At 52.6% G+C, this 18500-nt stretch overlaps 2 protein-coding genes across 5 annotated transcripts; one reads left to right on the top strand and one right to left on the bottom strand.

Annotated features, from left to right (window-relative positions):
* Positions 1 to 27: 27 nt before the first annotated feature.
* Tcea2 (transcription elongation factor A2) lies at positions 28 to 8160 on the bottom strand. 4 transcript variants are annotated; one of them, XM_076930460.1, is made up of 10 exons: positions 7238 to 7691; positions 5476 to 5538; positions 5081 to 5186; positions 4225 to 4315; positions 2987 to 3117; positions 2678 to 2734; positions 2169 to 2323; positions 1947 to 2093; positions 1172 to 1243; positions 28 to 772 (listed from the first exon to the last, which is right to left on the bottom strand). In XM_076930460.1, the coding sequence occupies exons 2-10, from the start codon at positions 5527 to 5529 to the stop codon at positions 707 to 709; spliced, it is 879 nt and encodes a 292-aa protein (XP_076786575.1). In that variant the 5' UTR covers positions 5530 to 5538; positions 7238 to 7691; the 3' UTR covers positions 28 to 706. The 4 variants fall into 4 exon arrangements, with proteins under 4 accessions (XP_076786575.1, XP_034351648.1, XP_076786573.1 ...); XM_034495757.2 differs by lacking the exon at positions 7238 to 7691 and adding an exon at positions 7724 to 8127 and having other exon boundaries at positions 30 to 772; XM_076930458.1 differs by lacking the exon at positions 7238 to 7691 and adding an exon at positions 7983 to 8160 and having other exon boundaries at positions 133 to 772.
* An 8407-nt stretch (positions 8161 to 16567) lies between these two features.
* Sox18 (SRY-box transcription factor 18) lies at positions 16568 to 18500 on the top strand. Its single transcript, XM_034493795.3, has 2 exons — positions 16568 to 17151; positions 17340 to 18500. The coding sequence occupies exons 1-2, from the start codon at positions 16812 to 16814 to the stop codon at positions 18131 to 18133; spliced, it is 1134 nt and encodes a 377-aa protein (XP_034349686.1). The 5' UTR covers positions 16568 to 16811; the 3' UTR covers positions 18134 to 18500.

Here is an 18500-nt window from a genome sequence, read left to right as displayed (position 1 = left end):
ATTTGTGTGTATTCCTCTACACGTCAAACACATGATAGAGTATTCTGTATTTTTTAAAAACAGAAGCCTCTGTTTATCCCACAATTGGAGTAGGAGGTTGGAGAAAAGGATTATCTATCAGACTCTATCTACCTTGTGCGCTGACCCATAGCAGTCGCCTTAGTAAGTGACCAGTGTGGGCCCTGCCCAAGGCATGGCTCTAGGAACTGGCCTCGACTCTACAGTGGGTCAGCACCGACAAAGGCTTCAGATGCAACCAAAGACTATCCAAAGCCCAGCACTTGATGAAATGTCTTCCCAGAGGCTGATGGGAACAAAGCGGATGGTATGGTCTTTCTAAAGAAGCTAGACCCAACACCATCTTAATCTTACAGGTCCAATAAAGCAAAGCACCCACTACTTTGTTCCTCCAAGTTGCTGGAAGCTTCAGCAATTTGAAGCGAGAACTGACGTCAGCTCAGTGACCATCCTCCCCCATGGGCAAGCAGAGTGAAGGACAAAGCAAAACATCCTGAAAGGACACCAGGTCCTGAGGCTGCCATGTCTGGTGAGAATGGGTGAACACTGGGCAAGCTCCTGCACCAGCCCACACAGCCAGCATGGTGGTACATACACAAGCATTAGCAATAGCCTAGAATCATACATGAACGAGTAATCTCTCCAAACACTAGACAAGCTCTTGTCTATAATACTGCCTCACCACAGCTTAGCTTAAGTGTTGTCTGAGCCCAGGGAGCAGATCTGCAGCGGTAGAACAGGACCCAGCTGAAGCCTGTGGTTAGCCCATTAGGAGCAAGGCCAGAGGAAGGCAAAAAAAAAAAATATTTAATAATGAGAGACAAAGGCAGAAAGGTGCACACCAGGCAGACTGGAACTGGGCATGCCACCTTCAGGGAATCTCCACAGAAGCTGTGTCCACCAAGAACATTGCAGGAGGGACAGTGTTAGCCATGGCCAGGACTATGTCAGTACAAGGGCTCAGCAGAACTGCAGGAAGGCAGGGAAATGTCTGGCCAAGGCCCCACACAACCCCCTAGGGCAGAAACAGGATAGGCTCCATCCCAGACTCCCAGGCAGCTAGCTGGATATAATGGGCCCCCCAGTTCCTACTTCAGGCCCAATATGCATCGAGACTGGACTGGAGGCAAGCATTCTGGGCCCACCCACCTACCTTCCATCGGTTCCCACACTCGTTGCAGACAACATAGGTGGTCATGGGCTCGTCGGAGCTGCGGGTCTGCACCTGTAGGGTAGGGGGCTGAATCCCGGGTTTTGCTGCCCTGATCTGGGCACTACGTTCTTATACCCCCCCTGATCGCTACTGATGATTTGAAACTGCCCAGTGACCTAGCTCAACCTTCTAGAACTAGACCTATAGAGGAAGTAGGTTATCCTGATAAACAGAGGCCTTTGTGGCCCTCAACAACTGTGCTCAGTAGAGTCTAGAATGTTGGATAAGTACAGGATTCCCAACAGGAGGGTCTATAAAGTAAAAGCATCCGCAGAGATGCCAGTGGCCTCGGCCATATTGGAAACTCCACAGCAAACGTGACCCCACAGGGCCTGAGCCGTGGGGACTGAGCTGCTCTGCCGCTCGGGTCCAGCCCTCTGCAGCGTATCGCAGATGATGGCAGTTTCCACAAGCCCTAGAGCTGCCTACCAGAGACCATCTTAATTTAGTACCCTCTTCCTAAGCCCCCAATGTCCCTTGGAGTCCACATAGTCTTCCCTGAGTCCCCCAGCTTCCACTTCCATAGCAGCATCCGAAGATCCCATAGCTACTGACAAACAGCATATTATACTCCTCTCTGTCCATGCTGGGCATGGCCAAGCCACTTAGCCTTGGCACAGAGCCGTAGACCAAAAGTAGGGACATAGGTGGTACTCAAAGAGAGGATGAGTGTACCCTGAGGTTCCTAGACAAGGAAGATAGAGTGGACCCCAACCTGTGTGTAGGTGCAGTTCTTCTTCCTGCACTTGTTGCAGGTAAATAGGTCAGTCTGTGTGCCACCTGTACGGGCCATCTGGTGCTCACGGATGGCCTCCTTGGTCATGGCCTTGCGGATCTCCTTCAGCTCGTCACTGGCCATCTCCTGACAAAAAGGGTGAAGTGTTCAACCTATAGCTCTGCAGAAACAGCCTGCCCCAGCCTCTCCAGGGGAACTCACCTCTGATGTCATCACAGCTATCTGCTGGGGTGTGATGGCACCACACAGGACATTCCTCCGTAGGCCAGGGTTCTTGGCATCTTTCAGGTTAGAGATTCTGCTCCGAATACGGTTCTTGTACTTCATGTCAGTGTTTCCCACATCCAGGAAGATGCGTGCAAGTATTTAAGGACCCATCTGAGGTTTCTGATCTCCCCCTCCTGGGAGTCATATGGGGAATGTTCTTCCAGGTTTATGGAGATGAGTCTACCCACTCAAGACCTGTGGTGGACCCGAGGGCCTATAGTGTTGTGCCTTCTCTAGGCCTATTCCTGTTTGAGACCTAGATCTATCTAGTAGGTAGTCACAGCCCCTTACCCATTAATGGCCCAGGAAAGGTCAAGGGACCACCCAGAAGGGGAACTGTGTAGCCTACAGTTATATCCAATAGCTACAGGAGAAGCACAACTCAGTGGACTACAGACTCTTATCAGAAGCCCTTGACCCTATATACCCTGTACAAAGGATATACTCCTCGATCTGAGATGACAGATGCTCACAGTTCACACCAACAGTCACGTGGTCATCTGTAAGAGGGAACCCTCACTTGTATTTGCCACCCCTCGGCTTGCACAGAACCCTAGAAGCTAAATAGAACACTTGTATTCCTGGGAGACAGTTTCCAAGATACAGATGTTGAAGTGACCCCCCAAAACCTTAGCCTCTTTGCTAGGTCACAGTGAGCTAAAGAGAAGAGTTGTCTCTCCAACAGCAAGCTCTGAAGCAGGCAGAGGCCCAGGCCACTTAGTGGGTCAAAATCCAGACCTTGTAACACTCACGGTCAGTTTGCAGAGCCAAAGTCAGCATCTCTCGGCATTTGTTTCGTACAGCGTCACAGGTGACGGGCACTTGGGGAAATGTGGTGATCCTTGGAGTGGATGAGGTCTTAGGTGGGTCTGGCTTCTTGCAGCTGGAGAGACAAAGCCTGCTGGGCTCAGACTGAACCTGCTGAGCTCAGTTGCACATCTCCAGTAGCTGGTGATACCTCTGGGTGGTTCCCTGACCTTTCCTGGGCCACAGGAATCCCCAGAAAAGCAAATGTGGACAGCATGCTGACCTCCAAGGCCTGTCTGCTCTATAACTAGGACCAATGATCTCATCTATCCTTAGTTCAGCCTAGTGCCATGTGTTATGTCTTCATCAGGTCAGAGCATTGTCTAGAAGGCCCACAGAGACACAGATCACCTAAGTGGACGTCAGCTCCTCCACAGTCAGTGTCTGAGCAACACTCCATGGTCAAAATAGGATGAGATATTCTCGCTACCTCCAGAGTGTTTCTCGAGAGACCTAAGACATGGGCCATGCTGTGGCAGATAATGGCAGAACCAGGCAAATAATTCTAGTTGCCTGGAGTAAAAATGAGGTGGGAGGTCGCCCAAAGTCAAGGCTTAATGTCACAGGTGACCCCACTCAACACAAATGAAATTGGGCAAGGATTTCCTCAAGTCTGGGCCCAACACAAGACTTGCCCAAAATTCATGCTGTGCCCACCAGGCCCTTTCCTCACACCACTTCTGGAAATCAGCAGCATCAGGTGGCTTTCTGAAGCAAAATCAACTGTACTATTGAGCTCAGGATGTAACATGATATCAGGAATGCTACACTGGGGTCCAGAGCTTAGCCTGTCATGGCCTCGGACCAGCCTCTGGTCAAAGTAGTTTCTCATCTATAGGCTGTTTCTACTAGTGCTCCTAGTGTCCATGGTAACAGGGCTGCTCTGACCACCTTTAAAGCAATGGTGTTGCCACACAAATGTGGAGATAAGAGCTGGGCTCCCTCTGGCTCTGGATAGCGTTTGCATTAAAGGACCCATTCACCAGTCCTGATGAATAGCAAAAAGGTAGGGTTTGAGGAAGTAGGCAAGGGGGCCTGGGGCTGGGCCAGCTCTGTTGGATAGGAGCTCCTTAATGAAGGTCTCAGTGAAGCCAGTGACAGGCAGACACAGACATCTCAGATGGGCAAGAGGTAAACTGAGTCAAGAGACATAAATGTATGTACCTGCCTTCAGGTACGGTACCTGAGATCCGTAGTCCCTGAGGCATCCTTTGAGGATGATGTAGGCAAAGGTGTGCCCCTCCCTTGATCCCTGGATTTGCCATCAGAAACATCTGCCATTATCAGAAAACAGATGGTGTAGACTGATCAGGAGTAGGTAGCCAGGTGGGAGCCCAGCCTCAGCCTGGCCATTATCCTTTCTGCTTAAAGCTATTTGACAGGCAAGGTGCCAGACTACCAGACCTTACTGCTGATCCCAGCAAGTCCACCAGCCTCTTTAGGACCCACCCTCCCCAAGCAGGCTGCTGTGGGACTCATCAAGGCCCAACCCAGCCAAAAGCCAAACATGCCTCACACAAGGCTCCTTCTGAAAACATGGGCAGGACCTTGCCCAAAGCCTGAACTAGGGACCAGGGCATGTGACTATAAAGAGGGACAGGCCCTGTGTTGTCTCACAGAAGTAGACAGAACCCTAATCAATAGGACCCTTCCTAATCAATGGGACCACCTCTACAGCCTGGCTGTCCACTGTCTCCAGAAACAGTTGCTGTCTGCCTAGTTCACCTCTTGGATGGGTAGCAGTCCCACCTCCTCCCCCTTCAGCTGGAGCATCCTGACCTGGACCTCCTTTCCTGTTGGCCTCCTGCAGCTTGAGAACCTCCTCAGCAGCAGATACCTTGTCTCAATGGTCCTGCCTCCCAGGCCATCACCTCCCCATCACAACATCTCCCATCATCCTCATCCTACCACCCAGGGATGGGTGCTTTCTGATCTATGGCTGTCACATCCCACTATGTATAGATGCAATCAGGAGAGCAGAGCCAGCACTCTATGCTATGCTGACCAGCAAGAGCTGCCCTTTACATTCTGAGACTCACCCAAGAGCTTCTTCCAGGACTTGATGAGGGACTTGGCAAGTGCAATGAGCTCCTCGTCTGAACTCTGCTTCCGCAGAGCATTGACAGACATCCCAACTCGGGTGGACTGCAAGGCAAGTGGTCAGAGTCAGAGGTGGCAGGGGTCTGTTCCAGAGGCAGATCCTCACCAAGGACTCTTGGCTCCCACAGTGAACAGCTGGGGAATGGGCAGGGACAGAAAACCCAGGGCACCTAACTACCACCTCCCTGATCACCAGAGAGAATCAGAAATCCTCTCCTTAGAACAGTTGTTTGTGCCAATTAAGCCACATGGGAGTTTATATTGGGAGCCCTGCTAGATGCACTTGGAATTGCTGTCTCTGGAACCATCCTAGGGCAGGGCAGGAAGAGCTTACCTGGAGCAAGTGCAATGTAATAGGCATATTTTTCAGCTCCCGCAGCAAATCCATGGCTCCCTCCTAGAAGGAAAATGGACATTCATAAGGGACTTTAAACCTTAGTGGATATTGGGTATTGGTGGTACATGTCTTTAATCCTAGCATTCAGGACGCAGAGGCTGGTGAATATCTGAGTTCAAGGCCAGCCTGGCCTACAGAGTGAGCTCCAGGATGGCAAGGACTACACAGAGAACACTAGTCAGGGGGGCTCAGTGGACAATCCCACCTCTTCGTGATCACATGGGGGACAACTTACATGTCAGAAAGAAACCACTCCTCTACCTGAGATCCCCAGAGCACTGCATACCTGTTCCTACATCACAACAGGGGCTCTTTACTGCCATAGGGCAGAATAGAGGCAAATAGCTCAACAGCACTGAAATCAAAGATCAGGTGGTTTCTCACCCAGCACCTATGGTGATCTCCAGACATCTTGGTAACCACAGGAGGAAACTGAACAAACTACTACTACTAATAATAATAAAAAAAAAAAAAAAAAAAAAAAAGCCCCAGTTTCTGCTCAACATGGAAAGGCACTCAGAAGTGTAACTCGGGTTCTTTAACCTTAGTCCATCTATGCCGTGGTGGTAGAGCAGCCTACCATCAGTGCAGCACTACTAACGGTATTGTAACAGACAACCCTGGTTTCCTTCAGCATCTACAGACAGGCTGCCTCCAGAGTAGGCAGGCTCTTCCCGTTCCCACCTTAAGACCCTCTACCCAAACTCTCAGGAATCTCTACTCCAGGCACAGATTTGCAAAGTAACAGTACCATAGTCAATGAAGTTTATCAGAGGCACAATTACTGCTAATTGAAGACTACCAACCCTGGTGACGCAGCCCTTATCAGGAGGCTCGGACAGGAAGATCAAAAGTTCAAAGCTTACCTGAGCTTCAGAGTGAATTCAAGATTAGCATAGGCATCCTAATGAGATGTCTTACACAGAGGGCCATGTAGCCGCAGCTGTGGTAAATAAAGCACTTGCTTGGCAAGTTAAGGCCCTGGGTTCAATACCCAGTATCAAAGGGGAGGTAGGTGACTCAGCAGATCAAAGCACTTGTCGACAAGCCATACAACCTAAGATCAATCTCCAGGTCCCAACCGGTAGGAGGAGATAACCAATTTCCAGGAGTTATCCTCATACTTATACTTACTTACACACACACACACACACACACACCACAATAACAAATGTAAAATAAATTTAAATATGCAAAGGGAAGGATGCTAGTTTTTCTTAAAGCCAGCACCTACAAGTCCCATAGTCCCACTTTTTATCTCTTTTCCACACTGGCCACCACCGTCCTCTGCCCTGTACTGTAACAGACAACCCTGATTTTCTTCCTCTGCTCAAACCTTCCTTACTAGTTAGTGGTAGCGGCTGGGGCTGACCCTTCAATTTGTGTGAACTGTCTGCTCAGGCTGCAGCCTTGGTCCATGGCCCTAAAGCAGGCTGTATACCAATCAGCCCTGAGGTGGCCGACTTTCCTAAGACCTGATCCTTGGAGCCGGGTGCACTCATCCACCAGGGCCCTGCACTCCCACAAGGAAAGCCCAAACAAACCACCAGCTGTTCCAAGGAGCCTCTCAGGATGCTGGAACCTCTACAGGTTCCCTTCTCAACTGTACAATCCTATCTGTGGTCTTCCATCCTTACTGTCTGCCTATGGATTCCCACCCTATCTCTGCCACCCTCAGTTCCAAGTTTAACACCCTTACCAGAAAAGGCCTCTGCAGCCCAGGTGTTCGCAAAGTGGGTTCTGTTTCCAGTGTAAAGGCATATATGGGAACTTAACCTGCTTCCTACTTTAGAGGGTCCTAACCCTCCACCCCCAGAGCAATCCTGCTCACCCCCAAAAGCCGTCCTGCAGCCCTCTACTTCAAGCACAGTCCTGGGGAGGCTGTACAGACTCATGACTCAGCCACCATCCGGGCTGCCCTAGGAGAGGTGCCACGGATGCTCTAGTCTTAAGGCCACCTCCTAGTCCCTTCCCACCCACGAAAGGCAAGATGCAGGTGCCATCACCCCCTAAGGATGCTCCCCAAAGGCTACGCAGGTGACCACGGTGGTCGGAAGGCAGGCTGGACTGCCAAGCCCACACTGGCCAGGGGCCAGGCATGGGGCAGTTATCTCTACTGTCTGCCCAAACCGACTTGCTGTTGCCTGAGGCCTGACTAAGCAGGGGAAAAATTTATTAGAGAAACCTGGTTCTGAAGGGTGGGGGCAGACAGGGGAGACAACGGCTGGGCCAAGAACGCCCGTGGCCACCGCCGGGCGACGAACAGAGGACGGGTCTCGGTCAGCGTGGCGTCCATTGCGAAGCGGCAGTCCCAGGGCAGGGTGGAGGGCGGGCATGGGCAAGGGGTCTCGACTGAATGGGCTAGGTGTCATCCTGCCCGAGGGTAGGTTCAGACGGTCTCCACGGAGCGGGGCCCCAGGGTCCTGGCGGCCCGCGCCCCTCACCGCGTTCTTCCTGGTCACCATTTTGTCCAGCCTCCGGGCGATACGAGCAATCTCCTCCTCCTTGCCCATCACTACCTCGGTGGCGGCGGGTTGCGCCGGTTGCGCCGCCCGGCCCGACCTCGGCCGCCGCCGCCTCGATCCGCGGTCCAAACCTCCGCCTGGCGGCCGCGTGCAACACTATTAAAAAAAAAAAAAGAGTCTCCGCCCCCGGGACCACAACTCCCAGACGACTGCGCGGCCTGCGGCCTGCGCCCGCTGGAAAAGGTAGTTCCGTAGGTACCTCCGCGGGACCACGGTCCCACGTGCCCCAGGAATGCCAGAGAGAGGGTGGAACTGGAGGAGGGAGGAGAACAACCCTACCGCGCTCGGGTCTTGCACTCAACCCATCTGAGCCGCTTGCCCTGGCGGCCCATCGCGCCTTCACTGGTCCACTCCGGTCGCCCCTACTTCTCACCTCACGCACTTCACTTGGTGCCAAGCCGAGTTTGGCGCTTTCTTGCCTCTGCACAGATGGCCTGGGACTCTGAAACGATTTCTCGGCAAGAATTCAGGCTTTAGCCAGGAAATTGAAGCTCATGCCTTTTTAATTCCAGCTCTGGAGAGTCAGAGAGTCCGGCGGATCCCCGTGAATTCAAGGCCAGCCTGGTCTACAGAGCTAGTTCCAAGACAGCCAGGGCCACACAGAGAAACTCTGTCTCGGGGAAAAAAAAAAATCAAACAAACAAACAACAACAAAAACCTATTCAGGTTCTGAAGTTAACCAAACAGGGCATAAATCCCAAGTTCTGCACGTTGCTATATGTCTTAGTCTCCCAACCTGTGAAGTGACAATGAAGGGCTGCGATCAGGATCATCTGATTCACATTACACACTGAGAACAGGGCAGGGTACTGAGGCAACCAGGTACTGAAGCAGTACCTCACGACTGTAACCTTGCCCAGGAAAGGGAGAACGGTACTCTGCTCCTCTTCTGTGCTATACCAAAAGTCAGTGTGCTGGTACCAAAAGTCAAAAAAAAGCTGAATTTTTTTTGTACCCAGGAGGACAGAGTGCAAATAACATATACAAATGGCCTGGACTGAACATTTTAATCAGTTATGACATCTTTACCATAAGGAAAAGGCATGGAATTTCTTGTAGGTAACAAAGCTTTTCCAGAGGTGGAGTGACAATTAAACACAGCTCTCTAGTTTCATACCAACTCTGATTCTGCCCTTTACTGGGAGCTGGGCCCTTGCTCTAACCTAAACTCATCCAAACAAATTCTGGGAGAGGGAAGCCTGTGTTTGAGTACTGAGTTAATGCTTGCAGGACGCTACCACAGCACAAGCAGTAAGAGACCCACGGGGCCTTCAGCGGGGCCTTCAGCCTTGCTGTGTTCGGCTGATGACTGGCCCCATCAAGGGACTGCTTACTGAGTAGTCCCAGCTCTGAGTGGTCCCAGTGATGAGCAGCAGCAGCCTGTAGGTGGCAGGAGCCACCCACAGACCTGCTCAACATGGGATCTTTCCTGAGGAAAATCCAGAAGATCACCAGCAGGGGAGCTATGGTCACAAAGAAGCCAGATCAAAGATGTGTTCAATCCTGAGGAGTCCTCATTTGTGGGGTTGGTGCTCACCAGCCAAATATTTCCACATTCAAACTTTAGAAAACTTCACTCCTTGAGGTGGGGATTGGCTCAGTTGGTAGTGTTTGTTTAGCATGTAGGAAGCCCTGATTTCAATCCACCATACTGCATACAAAGCAGGTATCACAGGTACCTGCCTGTACTCCCGGCACTCAGGGGGGTGGGGATGGGGGTGTGTAGAGACAGGAAGATCACAAGTTCAAGGTTATCCTCAGATATGTATGTGAGAGCCTTGTTTGAGAAACAAACAAGAAGTCCTGATCCCAGACCCTACAGGAGCTCCAAATCCAACCTTCTGGCCCTTGATCAGAGAAGTCAGCTCCCACTCCAGACCCGTCCCCTCCCCACCCCCCCCCCCCCCCCCACACACCTTGCCGACTTTCAGAGCTTTATCTTCAGTGGAATCTCCCCACCAAACATCTAGACCATAGATTCACCCAGGTGTTCACTCCACTGTGGTGTTCTCTACTCTAGCCCTCTGAAGGTGGTGGAGGACACGCCCGCCTGAGTTTGGTTTGGAAATAGGAAGTTTCTTGGACAATGTGATGCCAGCTGGGAAAGAAGGCTTCTGGGAGACGACAGCCTTGCCTATCTATCTTGTCCCATCTACTACTGGTGGCTTTCCCAAGTTCCCAGAATACCTAGATGAGGCATCTTAACAGCTCACCAATGGCTTTAGCACCCAACCTTCCTGGGGTACACATACACACTCCCAATATTTCTTAAGAGTCTGCCCCTGAAGTGGATCTCCAACTTCAGGAGTCCTCAATGAGAAACCCAGCCCTATCACAGGGACCCTGGGATAGAGATATCCCAGCCTGAAGATCTGAAAGGGGCAGGGAATATTCTAATGAGGTAGGGTCATGGGACATCCCCAGGGTCTGCCCCACTAGGCCAACCGCACCTTTGACCCAAAGCCTGCCCCTCCCCCTTCTTCAGTTCAGGAAACAGTTCAGGAAGCCCAAGCCATTTATTTTTCTATTTGTGATCCCTGCCCCCCAACCATGTCTGCCCAGAGCTGGCCCTGACCCCAGTGGTGGCCTGAATGCTTCCCCTCTGGCCAAGGCAGGGAGGTGGTGGGTGGGAAGACTCACACTGCCAAGCTCACACGGAGTCCCTTGTTTCTTTTCCAATCATCACAGACTAGGAGGCATCCTAAGCTCCAGGAGGTCCTAACCCTGTCACCATATGATAGTCCCGCCCCTGCATGCAGTTCTCAGGTCTTCTGCCCATTGGGGGTTGCAGGTCTCCACCACAGGGCTCTGTGAATCTACAACCAGTGCCACTTTAGCCCTCCTTGGGCACTGGCTTCTGTGGTTAGACAAAGCAGTGACCAGTGACAACGGTGATAAAAGGGTCTCATATAGTCATTTGAGGTAGAAAATGAAAGCTAGACATGTGGGTATTGGTTTTGTCTGTGTAGCTGTGAGTTCTCTGAGCCTCAGTCTCCCAGCCTACAGAATGGGAAGAGCCATAGGCTTATGGAAATGTCTGTTTGGAAAGTCCCCCACCAGCCCACAGCCTGGCCAGGACCCAGCTTCCTCCCCCAGAGGCAGTACTAGGGAGGCAGGAGGCATCCCCTAGAGGCCAGCAAGGCCTAGTGTAGGCTAGCTCTAACAATGTGCTTCCCTGACACAATTCCCAGAAACGCTGCCCCCCTCCCCTGCCAGCCCGCCAGCCTGGCGGCCACTCCACCCTCCTACCCTGAGGAGCCCCAGGCAGCTACGAGGTCAGAGGCAATGGATGAAGCATGGAGGTCTGACTCAGAGGCAGCAAACCTGTGGAATTGTCCTGCCATCCTGCAGAGACCAGCCTGGGCAAAGTCAGTCACAGCTAAGCACTGCAGGAGCAAAGCTCTGCCGAGAGGATGCTAAGTCACTGAAAAGCCTTCCCAGCTCTCATTCGGAGGGAAGCAAGATCCTTCCAGGCTCCGCTGGGCCTCTTGACCCTCATGTTTCACCCCTGCCCTTCCATACACCTGCTCCCTTTTTTTTCTTCAGTGGCTTTAAACAGCTCCCCATCTGTGCAGGTAGCATGCCGATTGTATGGTTTCTTCACGTTTCTTTCAGGTTTGGGCCAAAAACAACAAAACAAAACAAAAAAACACTCATGAAAAAAATAGGCTGTAAATACTGATATAGCCCTTTTCATACCCAGTACTCCTGATACTGGATTGATTTGTGGATTTATTGATCTTTAGCCTCTCTACTCCAGAATAGAAACATCTTACAGCAAGAACAGGGGCTGTTCTTTTCCAATTTCCTATCTCAGAAGACAGTCTGGTGCCAGCAGGGGGCTCAGTACTAAAAGAATGAATTCTGATTCTGTCTCTGAGCAAAGGAGAGTGGAAATCCCTAAACATAGCCAGCTGGTTCCCCACCAAAGCTACTTATCAATAATCAGGAAAAGAAAAAGGAGAAAACAAAAACAAAGCATACAAAGCTGGGTGTGATACTGCACCTACAATCCCTAAACCTACAACCATGCCTAATCCAGTTAGCAACATTTAAAAAGGGGGGGCGGGGGGAAATACCCGGGCAATGGTGGTGTATGCCTTTAATACCAGCACTTGAGTGATAGAGGCAGGTGGATCTCCATGAGTTTCAGGCCAGCCTGGTCTACAGAGCTACTTCCAGGACAGCCAAGGGTATGCAGAGAAACCCTGTTTCGAAAAACCAAAGAGGAGGAGGAGGAGGAGGAAAAGAAAAAGAAAAAGAAAGACAAGGAAAAATGGGGAGGGAGGAAGAGGAGAGAGATGTTTTCTCTGCCTTAGTCTCTCTTTATCTTCATCTCCCGATCTGTCAAAGCAGGGAGGAGCCAGACCAACAAGGCAGAGCGTTCGGGATGGGTCCTACACTCCAGCAGCCTAAGAAACCCGCGATTGCCTGCAGTTAGCCCACCTTATAGACAAAGGACCACCAAGGGAACCGATGCACTTATGAGAACAAAGACAGCAACATCCACAGCCCCAAGCCAGGCACCGAGGGGAGAATTAAAGTAGCTATTTATGTACAGACTCGCAGTCCTGAGGTGTGGGGGCGGGGCCGTGGGTGAGGCCAACGGAATGGGCGAGAGTACCGGCCAGCAGGGGTTGGGGAAGCTGGACAGAATGTCTGGCGCCTCCTCCGCCCAGTAGGTTCTCTCTGGCCCGAAGGCCAGCCTTCCTTCCTGAGCGGCTGTTTCCTGGCTCCGCCCTGTTGTCGCCACGGAAACCCATGAGTCCCCAGCAGTCCAGCCAGGTTCCCATGGAGTCCCTGCAGAGCAGGAGCGCCGTGTTGCTGCAGAGACCCATACACAGTAGGTGACTACTTTGAAGGACACAAGTTGACCGTGCAGCCATCCTGGACCAGAACACTTCAAAATGTTGAACAACAGCCCACCTGACAGCCCACCCAGGTCTCATCCAGTGACCCTAAAAGTGGACATTGCCTGTGATAACACCCTGAGAACCCACATGCTCACCGCAGTATAATAACTCTGAAATTCTGAAACATCCTTCAAAATATATCTGACTTCTGGCCCACCCACAGAAGCCCCTCTGTTGCATATTGGTTGCTCCCAAATCTCCACAGCACTCTGGCCTGCTATTATCCTGCAGTAATAGGTTGCACTTGCTTCTCTCATTCCTAGTCTTCCCACCCAGTCCTTCTGGCCAAAGGGCACAGAACAAATGAGAGCCAAGCCATCTCTACACAACCACATGAGTGAGCATCATTCTTTAACCTACAACAGCTACCACTTGCGCTGTACATGCCACCCCTCCACCAGCCTAACACCCGTTCATCCCAACAGTCCCACTCCCACCATGCTCTGAGTGGGACTCTGGCTCCATGACTGAGAACTGGACCTGTGAACTTTACTGAGAACCCAACATTTGAAGCTATTTCTATACATTTATACACCTATTCACATTGCTTGCTGCATGTACTCATAAAACCAAGGCAGTCCCTGTCTCCTAAATGTGCCCTTTCCCGAAAGAAAGGTTTCAGAAACCTACCACAATCCCAGGACTGAGGGAAAAAAGAGCTGAAGGATTTGTTAGGTTAGGGTCTAGCTCATCTAAACCAGACCTGTTCATGCCTGAGAGTCGCACATGCCTGATATTCTAAGGCATCAGATTTTGCCAAAGGCTGTGACCCCAGGAAAGAATATGACCCTAGCTTCATATTTCCCCCAAATCCAGCCACTGGGAGGCCAGCAAGATTTAGAGCCAAGAATGGTGTGCTGAAAGGAGGGACTGAACCAGAAGACAGCTAGCAAAGAAGAGTCATCCACCTGGAGCTCCATTGTCCTCAGACGGGGACCCCACCCCACCCTTTGGGAGTGGGAGGGTCCAAGCCCTGCAGGACTATGTAATTGGTCCCAGCCTCACTGCTGTACAGCAGCCAGAGCTGTCTGGTGGGAGCCTGGGAGGTCTGTGCCCAGGCAGTGCTTGGGAGGTCTCACCACCCCCAGGCAGAGCAGAGCCAAGCCAATCCCCCACCATAGCCACCAAGGGGAACTACCCAGAATCCTTTGCAGGTCTCACAGAGGCCTGGGGTCCAGGAAGGCTGAGGAAGGTGTAGGCAGGAAGGTAGCTAGCCCCATACTGGTAGAAAAGATGTGTCCTACCATTCTAAGTTTCTAGAAGCTGGGGCTACAGACAAGCTCCTGTCATGAGTAAGTGTCTATCTGAGCCAAGTAGAACCAAGCAGACTGAAGTGGAGTTCCAGCGGCAGAATTTCCTGTCTCCCTTTGGCCAAAGCTGGGGCTGCACATCTAACAAAGAAGCCTTAGGGATTCCAGAACTCAATCCCTGAGTTCCTATGCCCTTATAGGAGAGTCCATCGTTTCTGACTCCCAAGGACTTGGCCATTCTTCAGCACTAGGGAATACCTCACCCCACACCCTGGGAACCTGACAGACACAGACACACATGTAGACCACACACAGACTCAGACATTCACATGGAATGTCACTCTCTTAACATAGCTGGTCACACCCACAACAGCCCTGCACAGCCTTGGGGAGTCTCTCCAGCCCTGGGGCTCCAGGGTCAGGGCCACCCTGCTGGCAGACTGAAGTCACCTCCCCCACTGTTGTCCCATCTGGAAGGAGGGTGGGAGCTGCCAGCATCACTGTTGCCAAGCAGTGGGCAGTGAGGGTTAGCCTGACCCTACATAGAAAAGGGAGCACCCAGCAGGCTTCTGCCCAGCTCACGGGATGTAACAGCCAGACATCTGAGCCACGTCTTGAATAAGAGGGTCACTGGCTGGTGCTAGGAGGGGTGGCTGCAGGAAGGTCTTCGAAGGGAACATTGAGGTAATATTGGACACTGTTCAGAGCAAGAGGCTGATTCTGAACTATCACAGAACTCCAAGCCCACCCCAATATACAAGGCGGTGGCAAAAGATTCTGAAGATCCTTTCTTAGAGCCCCAGTGAACATCATATCAAAATAGCTACGTCCCTGGCTAAGCCAGGCTCTGGAGACTCTAGCCTGTAGCCATAACTATAGAGTAAAGGTAGTTTTGACAAAAAGTGGTGGGAGTGAGGCTGTATCAGGGGAGATCTGGTCCTTTGCTTTGTTTGTTTGTGGTCCTGAAGATGGAAAGTAGGTCATTTTGCATGCCAGACAAGCACTCTACCACTGACTACTCCAGCCATTATCTCTAGTTCTTTGTGCCCATTCTCAAAATGAAAATCTTCACGTAGCTCTTCATGCCCTCACTTGCCATCCTCCTGTACCAGTTGTTCAGACTACCCACCTACCTAGACCTGGCAAAAGGGAGCTGACCACTGGCAAGGTCCTGAAAGTATTTTCACCTTGGTGTCCACGCCACTGCATGTCATCTGAGAAATTATTGAGTTGCCCCAGTGCTTCCACACTACTCAGAATCCATGCCACTGCCGCAGGTGCGGGGCCTCTAATGTGCACTTTATTACCATATCCACACGACAAAATATCAGGTAGTGATGCTCATCATCCTTTAGTCTGAGGGACTCTGGGGAACTCTGGGATTTCTCCATGGCAAGAGTGTTTAGAAAGAAAGAGACTATTCAGAAACAGCACAGGGTTCTGTAAGACTCATATGAGCAGCCCCAGAAGACACACAGGCTCTCTCTCTCAGTGCTCAAGGTGGGATATCTTGACATGATAGGGAAGATTGCAGAGTGTCCAGGGTACATGTAGATGGAGTTTCTGACTTGTCACAGACAGCTGTCAAGGGCGTTGGATTTTCCCCTATGAGGTTACACTTGGCACTGGAAAGGGGGCAGCTCTCAGAAGAAAGCCATCAGTTTCTAGGGCCCAGACCCTTTCCTAGTGGAGAGGCTGGACAGATAAAAAGAGTAAATGAATGAGGGCAACTTTCCTCTCCCTCACCTGCTCAGGCCCTTGTCTTTTCCTGGGACAGCTAAGTCTAGCCCGGGGAAGGGAAACCAGCTACAGCAGCCCAAACATAGATTCTGAGAATCAGGGACTGGCTATGCCCTGTGCCCACAAGTTTACCTTTTCCTTGTGGGCCAAGGCCAGGTTCTTCTGCCTTGTTCCAGAGTTTGGGTATGGGAGAGAGAAAAAAGTCGCACCGTTTCTTCAGCCTCAAGGGCAGAACTAGGGAGAGGCATTGGAACTACTTAGCTGAGCTCAGCATCTGGGAGGGTCAACCCAAAGGAAGAGGTAAGAACATCTCCAAATCCCATTCCTTTTCCCGAGGCGCACGATGAAAGTAACCTCCCTAGAATTTGGTGTTAAAATAAGTCTTCCTTCATTCAATTTAAAGCCGCTGCCCCCTCCCATCATTCCTGCCCACGGGTCTGTTTCCGTGGGTGGGGTGCCAACTCGGCTCTGAAACCTGAAAGCCCTCGAGGACCCCCTCCTTCTGAGCCCTAACCCACACCAGCAGTCCTCCCCCACACGGGGGTCTCTTCTTTTGAGACAGTGGTCGGGGGGGGGGCGTTCTGCGCTGGGGAGGCCTCAGCTGGATCCGGCCCGGGAAGAAGAAAGGGAGCCACCACGGAGAGGGGCAGCCCCGCCCCGGTCCGCCAGCTCTGCTGCGGATTGGCCCGGTGTCTCTATATCTGGGATGCCTTCCTGGCAGGAATCTACCACGTCCCCACAGTCTCCACCCGACGTCCGTCAGACCTCCGTACTTGGCTTCGCAGTGCCTGCCACTGTCTTCTGCGCTCCCGCGCCGCGTTCCGCCCAGGCCGTGCCCAGCTGGAATGCAGAGATCGCCGCCCGGCTACGGCGCACAGGACGACCCGCCCTCCCGCCGCGACTGTGCATGGGCCCCCGGACTCGGGGCCGCTGCTGAACCGCGCGGCCTCCCCGTCACCAACGTCTCGCCCACCTCGCCCGCTTCGCCGTCCAGCCTTCCGCGGAGCCCACCGCGCAGCCCCGAGTCAGTGCGCTATGGCTTCGGCCGCGGAGAGCGACAAACGGCCGACGAGTTGCGAATCCGGCGGCCCATGAACGCCTTCATGGTGTGGGCGAAGGACGAGCGCAAGCGACTAGCGCAACAAAATCCGGATCTGCACAACGCAGTGCTGAGCAAGATGCTGGGTGAGAGCCTCGAATCCATGGAGGGAGGGGCGGCGAGGGATGGGAACTTGGGAGGGGGTGGGGATTCGATGTTTCAGGGCCGGTCGCAGGGGTCTATGTCATGTTCATGCCGTGCGCCCGAGGCGCACGCAGGGTTAGCTAGTCGTGCGCCCGACGGTGGTTCACTAACAGGCTCCCTTCGCCTACAGGCAAAGCGTGGAAGGAGCTGAACACGGCGGAGAAGCGGCCCTTCGTGGAAGAGGCCGAACGGCTGCGTGTGCAGCACTTGCGCGACCATCCCAACTACAAGTACCGGCCTCGCCGCAAAAAACAGGCGCGCAAGGTCCGGAGGCTGGAGCCCGGCCTCTTGCTCCCGGGCCTCGTGCAGCCGTCGGCGCCGCCCGAGCCCTTCGCTGCAGCATCAGGCTCAGCTCGCTCCTTCCGCGAGCTACCCACTCTGGGTGCGGAGTTCGATGGCTTGGGGCTACCCACGCCCGAGCGCTCGCCTCTGGACGGCCTGGAGCCTGGCGAGGCCTCCTTCTTCCCACCGCCGTTAGCGCCCGAGGACTGCGCTCTGCGGGCTTTCCGGGCGCCCTATGCCCCCGAGCTGGCACGGGACCCGAGCTTCTGCTACGGGGCGCCCCTGGCTGAGGCGCTTAGGACAGCGCCGCCTGCCGCGCCACTCGCGGGCCTCTACTATGGCACCCTGGGCACTCCGGGCCCGTTTCCCAATCCTCTGTCACCACCACCTGAGGCCCCGTCTCTTGAGGGCACAGAACAACTGGAGCCTACCGCAGACCTTTGGGCCGATGTGGACCTCACCGAATTCGACCAGTATCTCAATTGCAGCCGGACTCGACCGGATGCCACTACACTCCCCTACCACGTGGCACTGGCCAAACTAGGTCCGCGCGCCATGTCCTGTCCAGAGGAGAGCAGCCTCATTTCTGCGCTGTCTGACGCCAGCAGCGCAGTCTATTACAGCGCTTGCATCTCAGGCTAGACACAGTCCTTGCCCTCCACTGCTTCTGCATGTGGCCAAGTGGCAGGGCCTTGCCTGCTCCCTTCCTTTCCCATATGTATGTTAGGGTATGCAACTGCCTTTAGAGTTGGTGGCCTAAGGATGCCCCTTCTGTCGCTCCTCATTCACACACCTCCTTCTGGGGGCTCCTGTGCGTTGGGCCTTCGCTAGGAACCTCAGGCCCTGGATGTGCTAGCTGCCTCTGCCAGGGTTGTTTTTGAACCATCTAATTTCTTTTCTGCTATGTATTTTCTAGAACGAGACTGTATTTTTTACTTTGCCTTTATATATATATACATATATAATACAATATATTTAATTTTTAATTAAACTTTTTTCTTTAAAAGGG

This window comes from Arvicanthis niloticus, chromosome 2 (assembly GCF_011762505.2).
Source record: "Arvicanthis niloticus isolate mArvNil1 chromosome 2, mArvNil1.pat.X, whole genome shotgun sequence".
NCBI lineage: Eukaryota > Metazoa > Chordata > Mammalia > Rodentia > Muridae > Arvicanthis > Arvicanthis niloticus.
Note: the sequence above shows the minus strand (reverse complement) of the source record. Positions and strands in the feature narration are given on the sequence as shown.

Excerpts from the sequence above, each read along its gene's own strand:
- Tcea2 (XM_034495757.2), bottom strand. The coding sequence starts at position 7,834 with ATGGACGCCACGCTGACCGAGACCCGTCCTCTGTTCGTCGCCCGGCGG. Across the intron at positions 3,118-4,224 it reads TCAGGGACTACGGATCTCAG|CTGCAAGAAGCCAGACCCAC; the intron begins GTACCGTACCTG and ends TTGTCTCTCCAG. Across the intron at positions 1,244-1,946 it reads AGAACTGCACCTACACACAG|GTGCAGACCCGCAGCTCCGA; the intron begins GTTGGGGTCCAC and ends CCTACCCTACAG.
- Sox18 (XM_034493795.3), top strand. The coding sequence starts at position 16,812 with ATGCAGAGATCGCCGCCCGGCTACGGCGCACAGGACGACCCGCCCTCC. Across the intron at positions 17,152-17,339 it reads AGTGCTGAGCAAGATGCTGG|GCAAAGCGTGGAAGGAGCTG; the intron begins GTGAGAGCCTCG and ends CTTCGCCTACAG.